At 48.0% G+C, this 19,328-nt stretch overlaps 1 protein-coding gene across 1 annotated transcript in view; it reads left to right on the top strand.

Annotated features, from left to right (window-relative positions):
- Nucleotides 1-10,065: 10,065 nt before the first annotated feature.
- Nucleotides 10,066-19,328, top strand: part of LOC130871377 (paired immunoglobulin-like type 2 receptor alpha) — a 48,499-nt gene continuing 39,236 nt past the window's right edge. Inside the window, exon 1 of the mRNA XM_057764716.1 lies at nucleotides 10,066-10,153. Within this exon, the coding sequence (XP_057620699.1) occupies nucleotides 10,066-10,153 (88 nt within the window). The remainder of the gene's footprint in view (nucleotides 10,154-19,328) is intronic.

Genomic DNA, 19,328 nt, shown 5'->3' with positions numbered 1-19,328 from the left:
CCCTCCAGATGATGTCTTTAATACTGTCATTAAAGTGATCATTCTGTTTGGAACTTTAGCTTTGTTTGGACTTTGCTTCTTTAGGAGGTCAGAGGCAGATTCAGTCTCTTGGGAGGAAGGACCCAGGTTGGAGCTAAAAGGAACTGGGACCGAGACTCAGACTGAACCTGTGGTTGGTCCTTGCTGAGGGACACAGGAGAAGGGTCTCTTGGGCTTCAACCCCTGCTGTCTGACCTGGCCTCCTCATGATAGATTTCCTGTGTAGCTGGGGTGGAGCCCTAGTACCCTCTTCCGGTCTCTACTGTTGCTCCTCCAGGTCTTCTTTTATGAGCAGAGACCTGGACACTGCTGCCCACTGGCCACTTAGAGGCAGGCAGAGAGGCCTTGCAGACACAGGGATTGAACACAGGCTCATCCATCTCAAGTCGGTCCACCCAGGAACTGGGTTCCTCTGCATGAGACAAGCACCCCCCCCCCCACGTCATCTACAGAGGAGACAAAATGACTGAGACAGCCCTCTGAGCCGTAAAGACCTTTGGATTCCTAGATCATTCTAGAACCACATAGCTTGATTATATGAGAGGCTCCCCTTGTTTGTGGGGTGCATAAGGAGGGTACAGAAGCCCAAGCAGCATGGAGATTGCAAACTAAGGAGCCTGAGCTGTTGTTTGGATTGGCCTCTGTAGACTTCGCCACCCTTAAACATACAGAGAAGCTTGGGGGAGAGGCAGGAGGTCTTTTAATAGGGAAAAAACCGCCTGAGCATTCCTGGTGGGGCTGCCTTCCACCTGCACTCCTGGAACTCCTGTAAGTGGTCCTGTCTCTACCAAGTGACAACTAACCCTGCTGCTGAGCTCAGATGGTCCCTATGGGGTCTTAGTACAAGAAGCAAAGAAGCCATGGGCAAGGGGATTTCCTCAAAGAGCCTCAAGTAAGGAGTGAGACCTGGGATTGATAGCCCTGCCCTCCCTCCACTGGGCTGGGTAACCTTGACCATCCCCAGCCACTCTCCAGAAGCTACCGAGAGTTGCTCCTTTCCCTACCTGCTCACTTCTGGGAAGACCAGCAACTAGGCACCCACTGACTCCTTCAGCCTCACCCCCTTAACAATCTGGTTTGAGGGTGTCCATAGTCTCTCACCTTCCCTATTCCTAATACCTCTCCCCATCCCCCACGGCTTGCACCTAACTCAGGATGTCTGGACCCCAGTATAGCCCAAGTGTCTCCTTCTGTCTTCCTCATGGTTCACTGCCCTCCTGGCAGTCTAGTTTGTCTCCTCCACGTCCTGAGAAGCCTGTGCCCAATGCCTTTCTTCATCAGCACAAAGCTCTACACTAGGGACTAGCCTACGATGACTTTGAGACTGGAAGGCTTGTGTGGTTAGCTCTTAGGCCTCAAACCATCACCTAGTGCACTGTTTTCAGTGCCTCAAATTCAGCCTTGTGGGGCCACCAGGAACAGTAGGTGGCTGGAAGACTGCCAACAATCACAACAGGCTATGGGATATGAAAACCAAATCAGACCTGAGAGCTTGGCCAACAGGACCAGGGGGGTGACCCTAATCAGGATGCTGTGGGGTGGGAAGGGTCTGACTGGAACTGCGGGGCCTGCCTATTGCCTGAGATTTTTCAAACCCTGTGAGGGAGTCAGTATGTGGCGTGACTGTGGCCACATCACTAAAAGCACCAGACATTAGGTCTATTGGTAAAATTATAGTGAAGGGGACAAGGGTTCCCAAACTGGGGTTCCAGCCAAGCTCTGCAGAACAGGGATCCGTAGCCCAATGGATTTCACAGATCCACTCTTAGAAAAACAGGTTCAGCATCTGTGAAATACATCAGCTTGCTCACAAGACAGGACTGGCTGGAAAGAGTCCAGGGCCTGAGAGTTGCTAAGCTACAACACCATCTGGAAGAGTGAAGAGGACAACAAAGGACATGTGAAGGATGTGACAGGGAAGAAGGTCAAAGTGGGAGAGCTGAAGACTAAGCAGTGAAGGCCAGGACAACATCTCCCAGCAGAAGATGGGGGCTGGGCCAAAAGACAGGCACATCTATATTGTCTGTAACCACAAAGGAAGATCCACAATAAAGGAGAAGAAGAATCTGACTGATGGGGAAGTTGCTGGCCATAAGGTAACAGAAATGGGAAGATCTTGGCCTTCCTCAGTGATCCTCAGGAGGCCCTGGGGATTGGATCACGTTGCTCTAAACATTTCTGACTCCTCAGTGCTCTCAGGGCCCCTCTACAGGGCCTCCTGGCCTTCCTGATGGTTCTGCTGGTCTCATTTCCCGGAAGGAACTGAGCCATGGCCTAGATCCCGCTTCCTGTGCTACCAGTAGCATGCCTGCAAGCTGCTGGGGACCTTGCTAGCAGGGACTCTGCCTTAACCACAGGAGGGGCGGGCAGTGGGGCTGGGAAGAGTGGGCTGACATGTGGACAGGTGACTGCCAGCCTGTACTTTGTGCCCCAAGAGAGAGAGCTCATCCCTCAGAGTGGGTCCAACACAACCTTTCTCTGTCTTTCCTGTCCCATATGGGACAGTAGGACATAGGGACAGTCCTGCCCCGTGTCCCCCACACACCTATGGATAATGGCTCAGGAAGCTCTGGGTTGTCCATTCCATCACCTTCCTTGGCTTCAGATTCTCTCCGTCGTTCCCAGGTAACTCAGCAGGATCCAACAGAGAAAGACTCTTTGGGTCATGCAACCACTAAGCCTTTCTGGTGTTCAGGGTAGTTCCATCAAGATCCCCTTCTCCTTCTACTTCTCCTGGGAGTTGGAAAAGGATCCACACATGATGATTCTCTGGAGATGGCAGCACTTCCTCGGGGCAATTTATCTATACCACCCTGTCTTCCGTACAGGAGCATTTCAAGAACTTAGTCACTTGAACTGGACATGGGGTCACACTTCTTCCTGTCATCTGAACACACAGAGAAGGCACAAATGAATGGTAGTCATCAGAGTGGACAGAACCCGTCATCTACAGCGAGCCCACTCAGCTCAGGTGTTGATCCCCTGGCTTCTTGTCCCCTAGCAGCCACCTCAAGCTCTGTACTCTGACCCTTGTTTCGGCTTCCTCTCCCCTGCCTCTGCCTTTTCCCAGACCCTCTGACATTACCTTTTCTCTTCCCCATGCTCTTCCCCAAGTCTCAGGTGCGTCCTCTGACCTTGCCCCTACTCTATCCTCAGACCCAACTGCGCTGCACTTCCAAATTCTCCCTCTTCTGGTTTCAAACTGGCACTCTTACCCTGCTCATGATGACAGCATCACTCAGACCCGACTGTCCTCTGCAACTGACCGCTCCACAGTCGTGGTGGCAGAGAACAGGGCAGAACCTTCTGATTTTTCCTGTGTGCCATCTACTACCAGAATCTTCCTTGGGACAACCCTGCAGGCCCTGTGGGCCTTTACTCAGCACATAAACTCACTGACGAAAGCTCCTGTCTACTTTTCCACCCTTCTTGTCCACCACTTCTCTCAGCCTAGACCCCAAATAAACAACCAAGACAAGCTGCTCCCAGATGCAACCTTGTTGGAAGTAAAGGGAGGTTGGAGAATTGTCATGGAGAGAGGATGCTTAAGCCATAGCTCCTGCTTTACGAGAGCCTCGCAGTGGCCATTTGTCTCCCCCTAGGACAACAGCGCCACCTACAGTCTCCTCACTCTCTCAGTCCACCTGCCTGTCTCCCTGTCCACAGGAGCCCCCAAGAGGGGACTGTCTACTCCATCCTAAAGGCCGAATTAGTGGGAGTGGGAGAAGTCATTTATGCTTTTGGTAGGAAGACTCCCAGCTTTCACTGATACCTACATCTGCTGAAGAAACTCAAGATCAGGGAGTTGGAATGTTACACAGAATCTCCCAGAAACTACCTGTTTCCTCTTCAACTGTCTGTGTGTTACTTAAAAGCAAAACAGAAAACAATGGTACCCCGCAAAAGTTGACTAAGTCTAAGTAGAAAACTACATACCACCTTCAACTTCCTTCTAGACCAAAGCGAACGCATCCACTTCCTCTCCTCTAGTACTTTTTCAAAATACTTGGTATTTTTTATTTTGTTTTTCTGAGACAGGTTCTCAAGTCATCCATGATGGCCTTTAACACAAGATGTAGCCAAAGGTGATGTGAATACCGTATCTCCCCACCTCTCCCAACTGCTGTAATTACAGACATGCACCACTACACCTGGCTTCCTCTAGTGCTTCTTCTTCTTCTCCTTCTCCTTCCTCCTCCTCCTCCTCCTTCTTCTCACAGACTACCTCAGGCCAGGCAACCTAACTTTTCAAACACTGGTGGCCAGGCTAGAACCCAACATCTGTCCCCAAGGGTACCATACTGTTCCTTTGAGACTCAATACTCCCTATGGGTGTTTGGCCAAGGGTTAAGCACTTAAATGTGGTTGAGAATGTTAATTTCTGTGTAAGTATTTGTTCTGGGCTACTTTAATGCTTCTCCGTTTTGAACAACCTGGCAAAGGGTCAGTCTCTCTTTGGAAACTGTTCTGGCAAGTCACATGATTATTTGAATAACAACATTGAGACCCCTTCTCTGTGCCCAGTTACCTGAAGGGAGGAGATGATGACTGGACACTCCTTCAGATGACCGGCCAGACTGACATTATGGCAGCCTGCTTGTGTGAACACTTCAGGGATGCCCAGAGGCGACACCACTCCAGCTGGCAAGTGACCACGACTGCTTCTGGGTGCAGTAAATATGGAGAAAAGACTCCGATGAGTGATTCTTATCACTGGGGTCTTTCTGGTTCACTTTCCAGGTGCTTCTAATAATGAAGTTAATCAGTAAGAGACATTAAGAGACAAGAAGCATCTTTTGCAGGAGAATACATCAAAAGGTATCTTTTCCTGGACAACTGTTTTAAGCTATAACGTGGCTTCAGTTGGGGATGTCGTCGACAGATCAAAGCTAATGCAAGACCAAGAACACATTGTTCACCTGCATGACCTCCAAAGGTTGTGACTTTTTTGTTTTTGTTTGGTTGGTTGGTTTGTTTTTCAAGACAGGGTTTCTCTGGGTAGCACTGACTGTCCTGGAACTCTCTCTGTAGACCAATTGATCTTGAACTCATAGAAATTCGCCTGCTTCTGCCTCCCGAGTGCTGGGATTAAAGGCGTGCACCACCATTGCCTGGTCCAAAGTTCGTGATTTTTAAAAAACTAAAAGTGAACCAGATTAGAGGGTTTTCTTGGCGCTCCCTAGCTTTACCAATCTCCCTTTTCCTCGCCCATCACTCGTCCTTTCCACCTCTGGCACTCCATCCACACTTTGCAGAACCGAGGCATAGCTGTGGATGACAGGAGTAAAACTGCGGTAGGCAAGATGGCTCAGTGGGTGAAAGGTGCTTGTGCTTGCCGCCAAGCTAGATGACCCAAGTTCATCCTCTGGGATCCACATGGTGGAGGAGAGAACTGATTTCTGCAAAATGTCCTCTTACCCTTGTGGCCGAACAAAAAGTGCACAAGAATGAGGCAATCTGGCTCTTTCAACAACGGCTGAGGCAAATACACATGACCTTAAATGAGTCATATAAACTGTACAACAGAACACAAAAATGAGGCTCAAAGCCGGGCGGTGGTGGCGCACACCTTTAATCCTAGCACTCGGGAGGCAGAGGCAGTCAGATCTCTGTGAGTTTGAGGCCAGCCTGGTCTACAGGAGCTAGTTCCAGGACAGGCTCCAAAGCTACAGAGAAACCCTGTCTCAGGGTGTGTGTGTGTGGGGGGGGAGAGGCTCAAAATAAACACATTGTTTTTGTGGTCTTCTGATTTTTCCATATGACATGGACTCACAAAACATGTTTGGAGTCAGTAAATAATAGTAATTTTTCTCTTTACTAAACACAGTACCCTTGCCCACACTCTATGTGGAGGAGCCTAGAGGGAGGGCTTCTGGTTCTATCCAATGTCTTTATTCTGGGTTCCCAACACACATCAGCTGAATTTTTCCTTCGTCCTTAAAACCACTCCCACTGGGGCTGGAAAGGTGGCTCTGTGATTAAGAGAGCTTGGTGCTCTTGCATAGGACCCAGGTTCAATTCCCAGCACCCACACAGTGATTCACAACTGTCTGTAACTCTAGTTCCAGGAGAACGAATGCCCTCTTCTGACCTCCACAGGCAACAGGCACACATGTGGTGCATAGACATACATGGAGGCAAAACACCCATACACACAGAATAAAAGAATAAATGAGTCCAAAATTTTATAAAAGAAATTTTCAAAATCTTCCATATTGAACTCTCTGAATATGGGTGGTAGTTGTATGGCTGGGGCAGACTGCGGGGGCACTGGCAGTGGCACCAGAATTTATCCCTACTGCTTGTACTGGCTTTTTGGGAACCTGTTCTCTTTGGATAGATACAGTAGTGTGTATATATCTATATCTATATCTATATCTATATCTATATCTATATCTATATCTATATCTATATCTATATATCTTGCTCAGCCTAGATATAGTAGGGAGGACCTTGGACCTTCCCCAAAGCAATGTGCCTTACCCTCCCTGAGGAGTGGATGATGGGTAGGGTAGGGAGGTTGGTGGAGGGAATGGGAGGAGGGAACTGGGACTGGTATGTAAAATGAAAAAATATAGCTTGCTTTCTTTTAAAAAAATTTAAAAATTTAAAAAACCCAACTGCCCCCACCTGTGATACTTGTATTCTTCAAAGTCAGGTGTGTTAGATCAAATTTGAGCTTGGAATTTTTGATTCAGGACAAGCTTGGATGTGTGTAGACTTCGCTATTTCTACCTCTCCTGGACTTCCATGTACCCACACATCTGGACTTTTCTCTTGTAAGATTTCCTTCTCTTTTTTTTAAAACATTATTTTATTGTATGTGAATTAGTGTTTTGTCGGAATGTATATGTGTACTGCATGTGTGTTGTGCCTGCAGAAGCTAGATGAGGCATTGAATCCCCTAGAACAGAAGTTACAGGTGGTTATGAGCCTATATGTGGATGCTGGAACCAAACCCAGGTCCTCTGCAAGAGCAGCCAGTGCTAGGATTACAAGCATGGAGCCATCTCTCCTACCCTGTAAAATTTCTTCACAAATCTCCATGTAAGGCTGTGATCCGGTTCTTAACCTCTGCCAATTGTTCTCAAATACATCTGCTTCTTCCAGCTGTGTTCACTTTTGGGACATTGACAAGAGTGGCTCCATTTTATATCTGACCACGGACACACATTTTTATAACATCCTGTCTTGTATTTCAGTGTTGCTGTTTTTCTTTTTTCCGGCTATTCCATAGGTTGGAGCTGATGGTCCCTTGTGGGTGTTGGTTTAATCTGACCCAAGTTCTGAAAGGAAACACCAAAACCCTGGCTTGTAAGCTACCTAAATTGAGTGCTAGGAATCAAACTCCAGGCTTCTCCAAGAGCAGTACAAATTCACAACCTCTTTGCAATCTCTCTGTCCCCTTAGGCATTTATTTTTATTATGGGTGGCTACAAGAACTTGTGTGTACTTGTGAAGGCTACGGTGCACATGTGGAGGTCAGAGGACAGCTTTCGGATGTCAGTTCTCTCTTCCTACCATGTGGGTGCACTGAACACACGGCATCTGGTTTTGCAGCAATCCCTTTGTGGGTTGTTTTTGTTTTTAAGCAGAATGGTGGCATAAGATTCACATCCCGCAAACCCCGCTGCTTTGACTCCTGTGGAGAGAAGGCTGGGTGTCCTGGAGTGAGGGGAGAGTAAGAAACAAGGGCACACGTAGGAGGTTCCTGCCCACTGTGGAAACCCGGATGGTAGAAAGAGAAGGAGAGCAGCCAATGAGTTAACGACCTGTGTTGGTGGCAGGGCAGCTCTGGCTGTGGGCAGAGGGGATAAGCATGGCCTCAGGACATCCTGGGAGCAGATAGTATTCCTTCATGCGTCCCTGGCTTTGATCGTCAAAACCCCAGGCCTTCGTGTTCCAGAAAGTTCCTCCTCCCACATGATAGTATCAAGGTTGCAGGTGACTCCTGGGTTTTGTCTTTCATATTGGGGAAATATCATTAACAGTTAAGGAAGCTGAGTACTCCAGGTCCTTGACAAGCCCCATTAGAAGACAGTCTTATGGGCATCCACCTGGGTGCAGGACATTGAAAGGAAAAACAATGTGTCACTTGACTTTAGGGAGACAGAAGGTAACAACAGCCAGGTCTGAGGCCAAGAGGAGCTGTAGGTCTTCAGAGCCTTCTCTGTGATGGTTCCTGAGGACAAGTACCTGGCCTGTGGCACCCCTGTGAGCTTGGTTCTTTGGATGACTTGGCAATCAAGTGACCTTCTTCCCATAGCCCACAGACAGTAAGAAAAAAAGTCAGACAGAAACTAAAGATGGGCATGTTCTGAAGATCCTGCTGGGGTTGAGATGTAGCTCAGCTGGTACTTAGCTTGCGTGAAGATGTGGGTCGGGTCCCTAGCATCACATACACTGGGTGTGGTGGTGCATGCTTGTAATCCTAGCACAGGGGGAAATGGGGGGGTTGTGGTCATTCTCACCTACAGAGCCTGAGCTATGCAAAACAAAGACTCTGCTAACAAAGGAAGTGGGCCATCTGTCCCCTCTTCTAACTAAGATTTTCATTAAAAACCAATGTATCCCAAAGATTCCGTACCTTTGGGTCCTCAGGGAACAAAGGGCATAACTGTGTCAACAAAGAGAGAAGTCACAGGAACTCAGAGCCTGGTTAGGGCCAAGGGATCTGAGGACCGTGTGGGCTGTGAGGAAAGCAGAGAAAGCAGATATAAGAGAGGGCGGGCTGCTTTCCTGCCTGCAGAGAAGTGTGGAGAAGACAATCAGTGTCCAGAATGGGAAGTCGCCTCTGCATGTGTCACTCAGGGAGACTGATGCCACTTCCTCTGGTACAATCATGTCTTCCTGCCATAGCTGAATCACGCTGATTGTATTGGGGAAGGGAGGGATGACGCTCTTACAGAACCAGTCCTGAGTTCCCCACAGCCTCTGCCTCCACCCATCACATCTCCATCTCAGTCACAGGACATCTATGTCCATCTCAAGGATGTCGCAGGCAATACGTGATGAGTGACACATAGCTACTCTGAGCCTTCTTTACCCACATTCGGGAATGAGCACAGTTAGAGAAAGTCATCTCTAGAGCTTTGTGGAAGGTGTCACCTGTCCCTGGACGTTGAGGTAGGGCTGAGTGATGCACTGTAGCGAGGCTGACACCTCTGTGAATCACGGGATCCCTCAAGGGCTTAGTGAGACTGGAGTCTCCTCAGACTTGCAATTTGATGGTGGCATGGGCCAAGCCAGGACTACCTCTGTGGGTGGGAGGGCAACAATGCTCTTGCAGAAACAGGATAAGCTTTAGAACCCATGTCTAGGGAGGGGACATTGTGAACTGGGCAACAGGGAGTGGACAGGGCAGTGAGGGTTCACCAGGCCTTGGTTCAGCCTGAGAACATTAAGGGATTACTGAAGAACAGGAAGAAGTCGAAGAGCAGAATAAGGAACCACGTTCTAGAGTTGGGGCTGAGGTAGCATCCACTCCAGCACCTCCATCATCAGCATCTCTTATCTGAGCATGGCATTCAGCTGGTCAGAGACATGTGTCAGCTATTCTCTCCCTGAGAGAGCATTGCAGGTCCAGGAGGCAGTCAATTCCTTGGGATGAGAGACTGAGACACACAGAGAACCAGCAAAATAGGAGGATGTATGAGAGAGTGGGGAGGGGAGGTAGAAATAAGGAGGGAGGGAAAGGGGGACAACATGGTGTATAAATAAAAGGACTGGGCAGATGGGAGGTCAAGCAGGAAGAGATGAGAGCCCAGCAGGCAGAGGTAAAATCAAAAATTGGAGGTTGGTCCAAGGGCCTGGTCATTTGTGGGTAACCACAAGGGGGATCTTCTGCAACATAGGAAAAGAAGAAGCCAGAATGATAAAGGAAGTTTCTGGCTACAAGGAGGTGGAGATGAGGAGGTCTTGAGCCCACTCACTCCTGCACATGAGATGGCCCAGGGGATGTGGATCACTTAACCATTATTCTCTAGATTCCTGAGCACCCTGGTGTCACTCCTGTTCTCCTTCCTGATGGCGCTGCTGGTCTCATTTTCTGGAGGGGTTCGAGCATTGGTTTGGGTCCTGCTTCTGCTGCTGCCCGCAGCATGCCTGCAAGCTGGTGAGTGTGGGGACCTCACTACCGGGGACTTAACCACAGGAGGGCTGAGTGGGGCTGGAAAGAGAGGACTGTCACGTGGAAAGGTGTTTGCTCGAGGAGCCAGCCAGTCCTCTGTGCCCCAAGAGAGGGCTCATCTTTCAGAGTGGGTCCAACCCAACCTTTCACTGTCTTTCCTGTCCCAGCCATAGAGACAGTCATGCCCTCTGTTCCACACCTGCCTGTGGGTGAACACTCAGGAAGCTCTGGGGTTTCCTTTCCAACCCCTGCAGTGACTTCAGATTCTTCCCCATTCTTCCCAGGGAACTCAGCAGGATCCACCAGAAAAAGACTGTATGGGGCGAACCAACCAGCACACCTCTCTGGTGTCCAGGGTGTCTCCATTGAGATCCCCTTCTCCTACTTCCCCTGGGAGTTTGAAAAGAATCCGCAGATGAGGATTCTCTGGAGATGGAAGAAATTCATCGGAGAGCATATCTACAACGCCACCTCTGGTTTCATACACGCCCATTTTAAGGACAGGCTCATCCTGAACTGGATACAGCCTCAGACATCTGGAGTCCTCAGAATCCTGGACCTTTAGGAAAAGGACCAGAACAAATACTTCTGCCAAGTTCATCTGAACACAGGAGAAGGCAGGAAGATTTTGAAGTCAGCTGTTGGGACCCAACTGATCATCACTCACGGTGAGCCACCCTGGCTCTGCCTTTGATGCCTCCCTTGCTTCCTTGTTCTCTAGATGTCACCTCGGGCTACCCAACTCATATTCCTTTCCCTTGACTCTGCCTAAGCCTCTGACAACAGGATCTTTCCCTTGGAGCTGTGACAAGTCTTTGCTGTCTCCGCTGACCTTTTCTGCCATTCTCTGCTCAGAGAGAGCCCAACCCCACTTTCTAGGCCTTAGACCCTGCTCTCCTCTCCCTAGATCACCCCGTTTTGTTCCAAACTAACACCGTAGTGGAGTGCCTGTGGAGACTAAAAGACAACCTCAGCTGTCATCCTTCTTATTTTATGGGACAAGATCTCCCATTGGCTTCAAGACTGCCAACTAGGTTAAGGTGTATGACTAGTGAACCCCGGATACATGCCTGCATCTACCTGCTCAGTACTGGGATTACAATTCACTCAGCTCTGTTTGGTGTAGAACACAATATATACGTCAGGCTGACTTTATCTCACAGAGATCTGCCTGCCTCTGCTTCTAGGGCTAAAATTAAAGGTCATGCCCATGTCACCTAGCTTTTTATATGAACATTAGGGATCAATCTCGAGTTCTAAGGTCTGAGCAGCAACCACTGTATGGACTGGGTCGTGTCTGTTCATTATCTACATCTGTGACAAAACCAACTCTATTTCTATGGCTTAATTATCTGTGACTAAGTGAAAATCTGAGGACACACAGCCAGGACAGGTAGGGACTGTGTTATCCTAGAGTCTCAGCCTTCAGCATGTGTTCCCCTCTGTGAACTTCTAACAGCTGTTCCCCATCCCACCTCCCACAGAGGAGACAAGATGTGACACTCCTCCCATCCCTCCTCATCCAGGGAGGATCTGCTCACTCCTCATCTCTCCCCAGCAGTCAGAACCACCATGCAGAGCCCCTCCATCGTCACCTCTGCAGTCACCACGGCTGAACTGGAGGACACAGAGGGCCAGAGGAATCCTTCACTTGTGAGCCTGGGAGCCACGGTCGGAGTGGTGGCCACAGCTGAGCTCATAACCCCCGTCTATGTGATGCTGATCTTCCTCTGGTGGAAGAAAAGGTCAGTGGTCCAGGACAGGCTCTCACCCAAGCTTGGGAAATTGGAGAAGGATTTACTTGTTCAGGGAAGAGTACAGAGAACAGAAGGACAGGAAGGGGATTGTACTTAGCAAGGACTGAATCTGAGTTTAACTTCATTAGAGAGTTTGCCGGGAAAGAGGATAAAATGAAGATGAACAAAAGCCTTCTTTTGCAAAATCAAGGGGCCTACATGTGCTTCAGGGCTAACTGCTCATCTGAGAGGAGCTGCGCTGCTAAGCAGGGCTCATGGAAGACCAGAGTTCAGGGACAGCATCTCACAGGAAGCGAGAACTCTGTAAAAGGACAACTGTTTGGGTTGGCGGTATGGCAAAAAAAGAGAATTTAATACCGCAGTGTGCTATGGGCCTACAAAAAGAAAAGAGCCGGGCGATGGTGGCGCACTCCTTTAATCCCAGCACTCGGGAGGCAGAGGCAGGCGGATCTCTGTGAGTTCGAGACCAGCCTGGTCTACAAGAGCTAGTTCCAGGACAGTTAGGACTGTTACACAGAGAAACCCTGTCTCGAAAAACCAAAAAAAAAAAAGAAAAAAAAAAAAGAAAAAAAAAAGAAAAAAAAAAAGAAATGAAAGGAAGAACCTTCACTAAATGATGTAAAAGCACTGTGCACCACAAAGAAAATACTGCCGAGAGAAGTCATGTAACAGCTGGGGACGGCTCACTTGGCAAAGTGCTTGCCCATGAACTTAAGGACATGGGTTCTATTCCAGAACACACACAAAAAGCTGGCCATGTTGGCAGGCAGAGATTGTAGGATCCCTGAGGCTTACTGTGCTGCCAGCCTTGCCCAGCCAACAAGAAGCAGTTCAATGACAGATCTGTCTCAACCACTAGGGTGCAGAACTCCTGCCCAAGGTTGTCTTCTGTCATTCACATATGTGTGTGTACATATTCAAATATGCACATACATATGCATACTGCCCCAAATAAATTTGATAAGATTTAGGGAAATATTAATAAATGTAAGGCTACCTCTTATTTGCAAAATGGAAAAATTTATACACTGAGTCATTAAAACACAAAACTCTAAAAATTCAATGCAATCCTTATTCAACTCTGAGTTGCATTTTTGTTGAGATAAATGATTTATCTTTCATAATTCATAAGGATTCTAAGAAAAAAGGAGACACAGTGGGTCACATCTGTAACCCCAGCACTAGGGAAATGCAGAGGGGACCAGTAGTTAAAGGCCATCTGTAGTTACATAGAAAGTTGAAGGCCAACCTGAGCTTATTGAAACCTTGTACACACACAAAAGTCAAGTGTTGACTGATTTCAGAGCAGATTTAAATCCATGGTAAATAGAAGACTACAGGATAGAAGCAGAGATGAGTAGATACTGGAGTGTAACTAAGAGCCCAGAAATAAATAGTTGAAGATGGGGTCCCACGGTCTTCAGAAAGACTCATCCCTCCAGTGAGATAAGAAAGGGAACTGAGAAGTGGGTGAGAAGTGGCCTCAGACACAGCAGAAGTCTGACTGAGAATCAAACCCTGAGATTAAATCTGCAGGGTGCAGCAGCCTGCACTCACAGGGAAGCCAGGGATAGTTTCCAGGGAGACAAAAAGGAGGTCTGGTGAGTTCTAAGATAACCAGAGCTCCACAGAGAAACCCTGTCTCAAAAAACAAACAAAAAATTTATACTTATCTATTTATTCTGTGTGGGCAGAGCACACATGTGCTACAGCCTGAGCAGCAGCCAGGTTCTAACACTGCAGTCTGACACTCCCCATGGTCACATGTATGTAAAAGCCCCATGTGTGCACCCCACAGCCCCAGGCTGCTCTTCCACAGAAAGTCCCCTCCCCTGAGAAAGCATCATGGCTGCAGGGCCCAGTCACTGCTCTTGGGGGGAAACTGGGTTGTCACTGCAGGAGACTGATTACAGCATCCTGGACAGAAATCATCCCACAGCAGGGTATCTATGGGGATTCAACTGAGTCCAGGACTTGAAACTAGAACACAGCTCATGATTAAGGATCCAGCAGGTGGCAGCAGTGAGGCCGAACACAAGAGCCAGCAGGGATCCTGTAGAAGCCACCAGAGCTGGTTATAAGAATGGATGCAGAAAGTATGGAATATATACATATTAGAGTACTACTCAGCAGTAAAAAACAATGACTTCTTGAATTTTGCATGCAAATGGACGGAAATAGAAAACACTATCCTGAGTGAGGTAAGCCAGACCCAAAAAGAGGAACATGGGATGTACTCACTCATAATGGGTTTCTAGCCATAAATAAAGGACATTGAGCCTATAATTCGTGATCCTAGAGAAGCTAAATAAGAAGTTGAACCCAAAGAAAAACGTATAGTTATCCTCCTGGATATTAACCTTCATCAGGCAATGAAAGGAGACAGAGACAGAGACCCACATTGGAGCACCAGACTGAAATCCCAAGGCCCAAATGAGGAGCAGAAGAAGAGAGAGCAGGAGCAAGGAACTCAGGACCGCGAGGGGTGCACCCACACACTGAGACAATGGGGATGTTCTATTGGGAACTCACCAAGGCCAGCTAGACTGGGTCTAAAAAAAGCATGGGATAAAACTGGACTCGCTGAACATAGCAGACAATGAGGACTACTGAGAACTCAAGAACAATGGCAATGGGCTTTTGCCTACTGCACGTACTGGCTTTGTGGTAGCCTAGGCAGTTTGGATGCTCACCTTACTAGACCTGGAAGGAGGTGGGAGATCCTTGGACTTCCCACAAGGCAGGGAACTCTGACTGCTCTTCGGGCTGCTGAAGGAGGGGGACTTGATTGGGGGAGGGGGAGGGAAATGGGAGGCGGTGATGGAGAGGAGGCAGAAATCTATAATAAATAAATAAATAAATAAATAAATAAATAAATAAATTTTAAAAAAATGGTGGGGACTAGCAGCTGACATGTCAGCTTCATCAGGTCAGCACCTGCTTGGTTACTTAGCAATTCAGTGGTTGTTTACCCACAGACCCCAGACAGTAGGGCAAGGCCCAGATGAAACCTGGAGGTGAGCACTCATGATCAGGAGGGCCTCCCCTAAAACCTCACTGAGGCTAAAGACAAGGTTCATCTGGTGGAGTGCTTACCTGCCTGGCATGCACAGGACCCTGGGTTCTATCTCCAGTAGGAAACAAAGGGGCACAATGGAGCACACCTGTCACCCAGCATTGGGAGGGCAGAGAGGAGGACCTATAGGAGTTCAAGGTCATCTTTGGCTACATAACAAGTTCAAGGCCCCGCCTGAGCTACATGAGACCCCATCCAATAAAAGGGGCCATGGCTTTCTGACAAGTACAATAGGCCCTGTTCCCTCACCTGACTGACTGCCCATCTGTGGTCAATTCATCCCAATGGTTCTGTGTTCAGCATCTCCAAGGGTAGGATGGATGGATAAAGGCGTGTGTTCATGTGAGCTGGGAGTGAGGCTGTGACAGGTTGTGCCTGGCTCAGGTCAAGGGATCCGAGGTCTATGGGGACTGTGAGGAAGGCTACAAAAGCAGGTATGAGACAGGTCGCCTTCACAGTGACCTGCATGGAAGCACAATCAATGGACAATGGAGAAGGCAATCAGTGCCAGGAAACAGAAGGAAATGGGGAGTTTCCGCTACTGCGTGTGTTACTCAGGAAGAATGGTGCCACTTCCTCTGGAACAATCATGTCTTCCTGCCCTTCAGGGACCTGATGGAAACTTGTCAAAGGAAGGATGGATTGATCCTCCTGCAGAACCAGCCCTGAGACCAACACAGCCTCTGCCCCCACATCTCACGACTTGACTCTATTCACGGACCAGCTGTGTCCACTCTCAGAGATGTCCCAGGCAGTATGTCACGAGTGACACATTGCTGCTCTGAAACTTCTTTGCCCAATTAGTACACAGAATGTTCTGGAATGACAGGAACTAGAGGAAATCATCTCTAGAACTTCATGGAAGTTGCCACATGCAAAGGAAGAGCCAAGTGTGGACTGGGTTCAGAGCAGATTTAAATACATTGAGAGTTCAAGACTCAAGATAGGAGCAGAGATAGCAGATAGTGGAGTGCAACCGAAGGCACAGAAATAGTTAGAAGGTGTAGTTAGTGGTTTTCAGAAAGGCTCGGCTTTGCAATGGATAAGAAGAACAGCTGAGAGGTGCAGAGCAGCAGTCTGGGGGTCAGCAGAAGTCTGACTGGGATTAGAATCCTAGGACTGAATCTGCAGGGAGCAGCAGCTGCACTCACAGGGACAGCCAGGGAGCCAGGTTCCAGGGAGACAAAAGGGAGGCCTGGTGAGTGCAGAGCAGGGAGAGCACAGAAGGAACATGAGTTCAAGGCAGGGAAAGGAAACAAAGGGAGAAGGACATGGATAAGGGGCAGTGGACAGGAGAGCTGTATTCTGATTGGCTGTGCTGTGCAGACAGACAGCTGAGGACTGGCCTCAGGTCCTGGGGACTCTCAGTCCTGACCCTGTTTGGCTGCTGCAGAGCTGTTTGCTGCCCTGGGCCCCTAATGTTGTCTGAACACAGAGAACAGCTAAGAGGCAGACAGAGGATCAGCATGGCTGCCACACTGACACTGGTTCTTCTCCTACAGGCCAGCAGACTAAAGCCAAACCCAGCCAGGAGAGCGGCTGACATCCCAAGGAGCAGGTGAGGGGCTGTGTGGGGAATATTGTCATGAGAGGCATACAAGAGAGCTGGAGAGATTATTGAGTCAGAAAAATCTTGCCCTTGGCAGGAAGACCTGAGCTTGATTCCGAGAACCCACAATATAAGCCAGGTAGGCGGCAGGAATTTGTAATCCCAGCCCTGGACAAGCAAGGATCTGGTAGAGCCCTGGGACTGGCTGTCCAGCTCCTCTAGCCTTACTGCTGAGCTCCAAGCCAGTCAGAGGCTCTGTCAGAAAAAAAAATGTGGATTCCCCAGGAATAAATCATGGTCATAACCTTTTCTAAATTTATTTTAAACGAAGCATTTTAAAATTACATATTAATGAACCAAAAATAGTGTGGTCCAGCAATATAACTGTGATAAAAGGTGCTGCTGCCTAGCCCAATAACCTGGGTTTGATTTCTAGCCACCCAAATGTACAGGGAGACTAACTCTGGAAACTCCTCCTCTTCCTCTCAGGGTCAGCCACAGGCACATGCTGAGACATTGTCTGTTATCTGCTGCTATTGGGGCCAGCATCTCACCAAGGTGACCAGTTTCCATCAAAGTCGGGATTGCTGGCCACATATCCTGCACCTCATTCTCCTACCTGCCTCCTGCCTTAGAATCAGAGAGCATGGCTATAGTCCTGATCTCTGATACATCTTGTCCCTGAACAGGTACAAGAAGAGAACCCCTACTTCTGCCATGTAGACTCTGATTTCCTCTCCTTAGAATCCAGGTCATCTTTTCTGTCTCTGTTCCTGAGAGCCTTACTGGGCTGTTTCCTGTCTCTCCATGGAATTATTAATAATTTCAATAAATCTCCTTTGACCCTCCCCCCCACACCCATGTGAGACCTCTAAGAGAGTAGCAGATTGCGTCCAGGAATAGCTGAGAAAAGCAAGGACCATGGTCCACACATAATCACTGCATGAGGATCCTAGTTCCTCTCTCCCCTTCTCCCTGGACACTGCCATCTCAGCTACAGCTTCTGACCCCTCCATGCTCCTCCTCAGGTGACAGACCTTGTTTTGCCTGGATCTCCTGCTGGGCTTCCTTTTCTCACAGACCCATCTACATGCACCAACTTTCCTTATTTCCTGCCATGTGGATGTTCTGGTCTCTGCGGTCTCCCCTAGGATAAGACTTCCTTCTCAAGTCTAATCTGTCTAACATTTGATAGTCAACTAGTCACCTTCTACCAAAGAGCATGCTGGGAAATAAGGACAGCAGACTGACCAATAAGAATTAAAATCAGGCTGCTTTATAGACAAAGAGGTGTCTGAGCATGCTTGATTGAGACCCACGAATCAGAAGCCTCGAGTGCATATCAATCATGGGACTTAGCTGAGTCATTGGGAAAACTGTCCCCAATCCCATGATGCTTGCTGAAGATGGAGGGGTGATGGAGAAGCCACAAAGGCTTCTCATGACTAAAGTGAAATCTACTGAAGCAGCTGTGAGATGTCTGCTGTGGTGTAACTGGACCCAAGCCTCTGAGGCTGAAACCATCAGTGGCCATGATCCCAGTAACCTTGGCAGCTGGGGTGGTGTCTCCTCCGGGCATCCCTGGGTTAATCCCAAAGATGGGAGTAGGTAGACTGACAACCCCACGTATCATGATCAAATTAATTAATTAATTAAAGCAAGCAATTGATTAAAGCAAGCTTTTTATTTGTATACAAGAGCTGCTTCCCCTAAGGCAGGGTTCAAGAGGTCATCACTTTGAATGTAAGGAAGACAAGTCCTCTATAGCTTAGGCAGAGGTTTCCAAATGAAGGATTTTGGTGTAACAGTCCGTGTTACAGGAGCATAACATACATAACAAGATAGTCCTCCTGAAACAAAGACATTGTTGGAGGGTGGGCATCACAAGTCATTGTGGTTGGTCACATAAGCTTCTGAAACAAAGGTAGAGTCACAAAACAGTTATAAACATTTTTTTTTAAAAAAATAAAGACATGACTGTCATTCCTGGAAAAGGCAGTATGGAACCATTTATAGGTAAGGGTACAGGTGGGGCACAACCAAATCCTTGAGCTACAGAGGTTTAATCATAAGCAGAAATGAACCTAATTTGTTTTTACTCTAAGATGACTTTTAAGCTTAAGATGGAGACAGGCTGGTTCTTCACCTTGAAGTGTTCACACAAGCAAGCTGCCATTATGGTGGTGTAGCCAGCCATCTAAAGGAGTGTCCATTTATCAACTCTACTTTTCAAGTAACTGGGCAGAAGGAAGGAACTTTAGAGCTGTTACTTAAACATTCATGTGACTTTCCAGGTCAGTTTTCATTGTTCAAAAGGAGAGGTTTCAAGAGGTAAAGAACACAGAACCAACAATCTCGACAACGTTTAGGTGCTTTAACCCAGACCAAACTCCCATTGGGTGAAGGGATCATTGTGGTCCAGCTGAGGAGAAGACATTGAGTTCTAGTCTTTGGGACTTCTGTACCCTGGCCTGAGCCAGTCAGTAACAAAATGTACTAAAGGGAACTGGGCATGGCGACATATGCCTCCAATCCCAATGATTGACATGTAGTGATAGAAAGATCACGAATTGCAGGCTCTCATGAAGCCAGCCTGTCCTACAGAAGACCCTGTCTTGAAGTCAACAAACCAAAGCTAAGCAAAACTGTGAATAGTACAGAAAGCTGATGGAGGCAGGTCACCTTAGTTCACTTTGGTTGGCGACAAAGAACATGAAGATGTCATTAGTTTTCTTTCTAGATTCACTTAGACAAAAATTTCAACTGTAGTCGGTTTGC

Source organism: Chionomys nivalis, chromosome 3 (assembly GCF_950005125.1).
Source record: "Chionomys nivalis chromosome 3, mChiNiv1.1, whole genome shotgun sequence".
Classification (NCBI taxonomy): Eukaryota; Metazoa; Chordata; class Mammalia; order Rodentia; family Cricetidae; genus Chionomys; species Chionomys nivalis.
The sequence above is the reverse complement of the archived record's forward strand: the minus strand, read 5'-3'. Positions and strand labels throughout refer to the sequence as shown.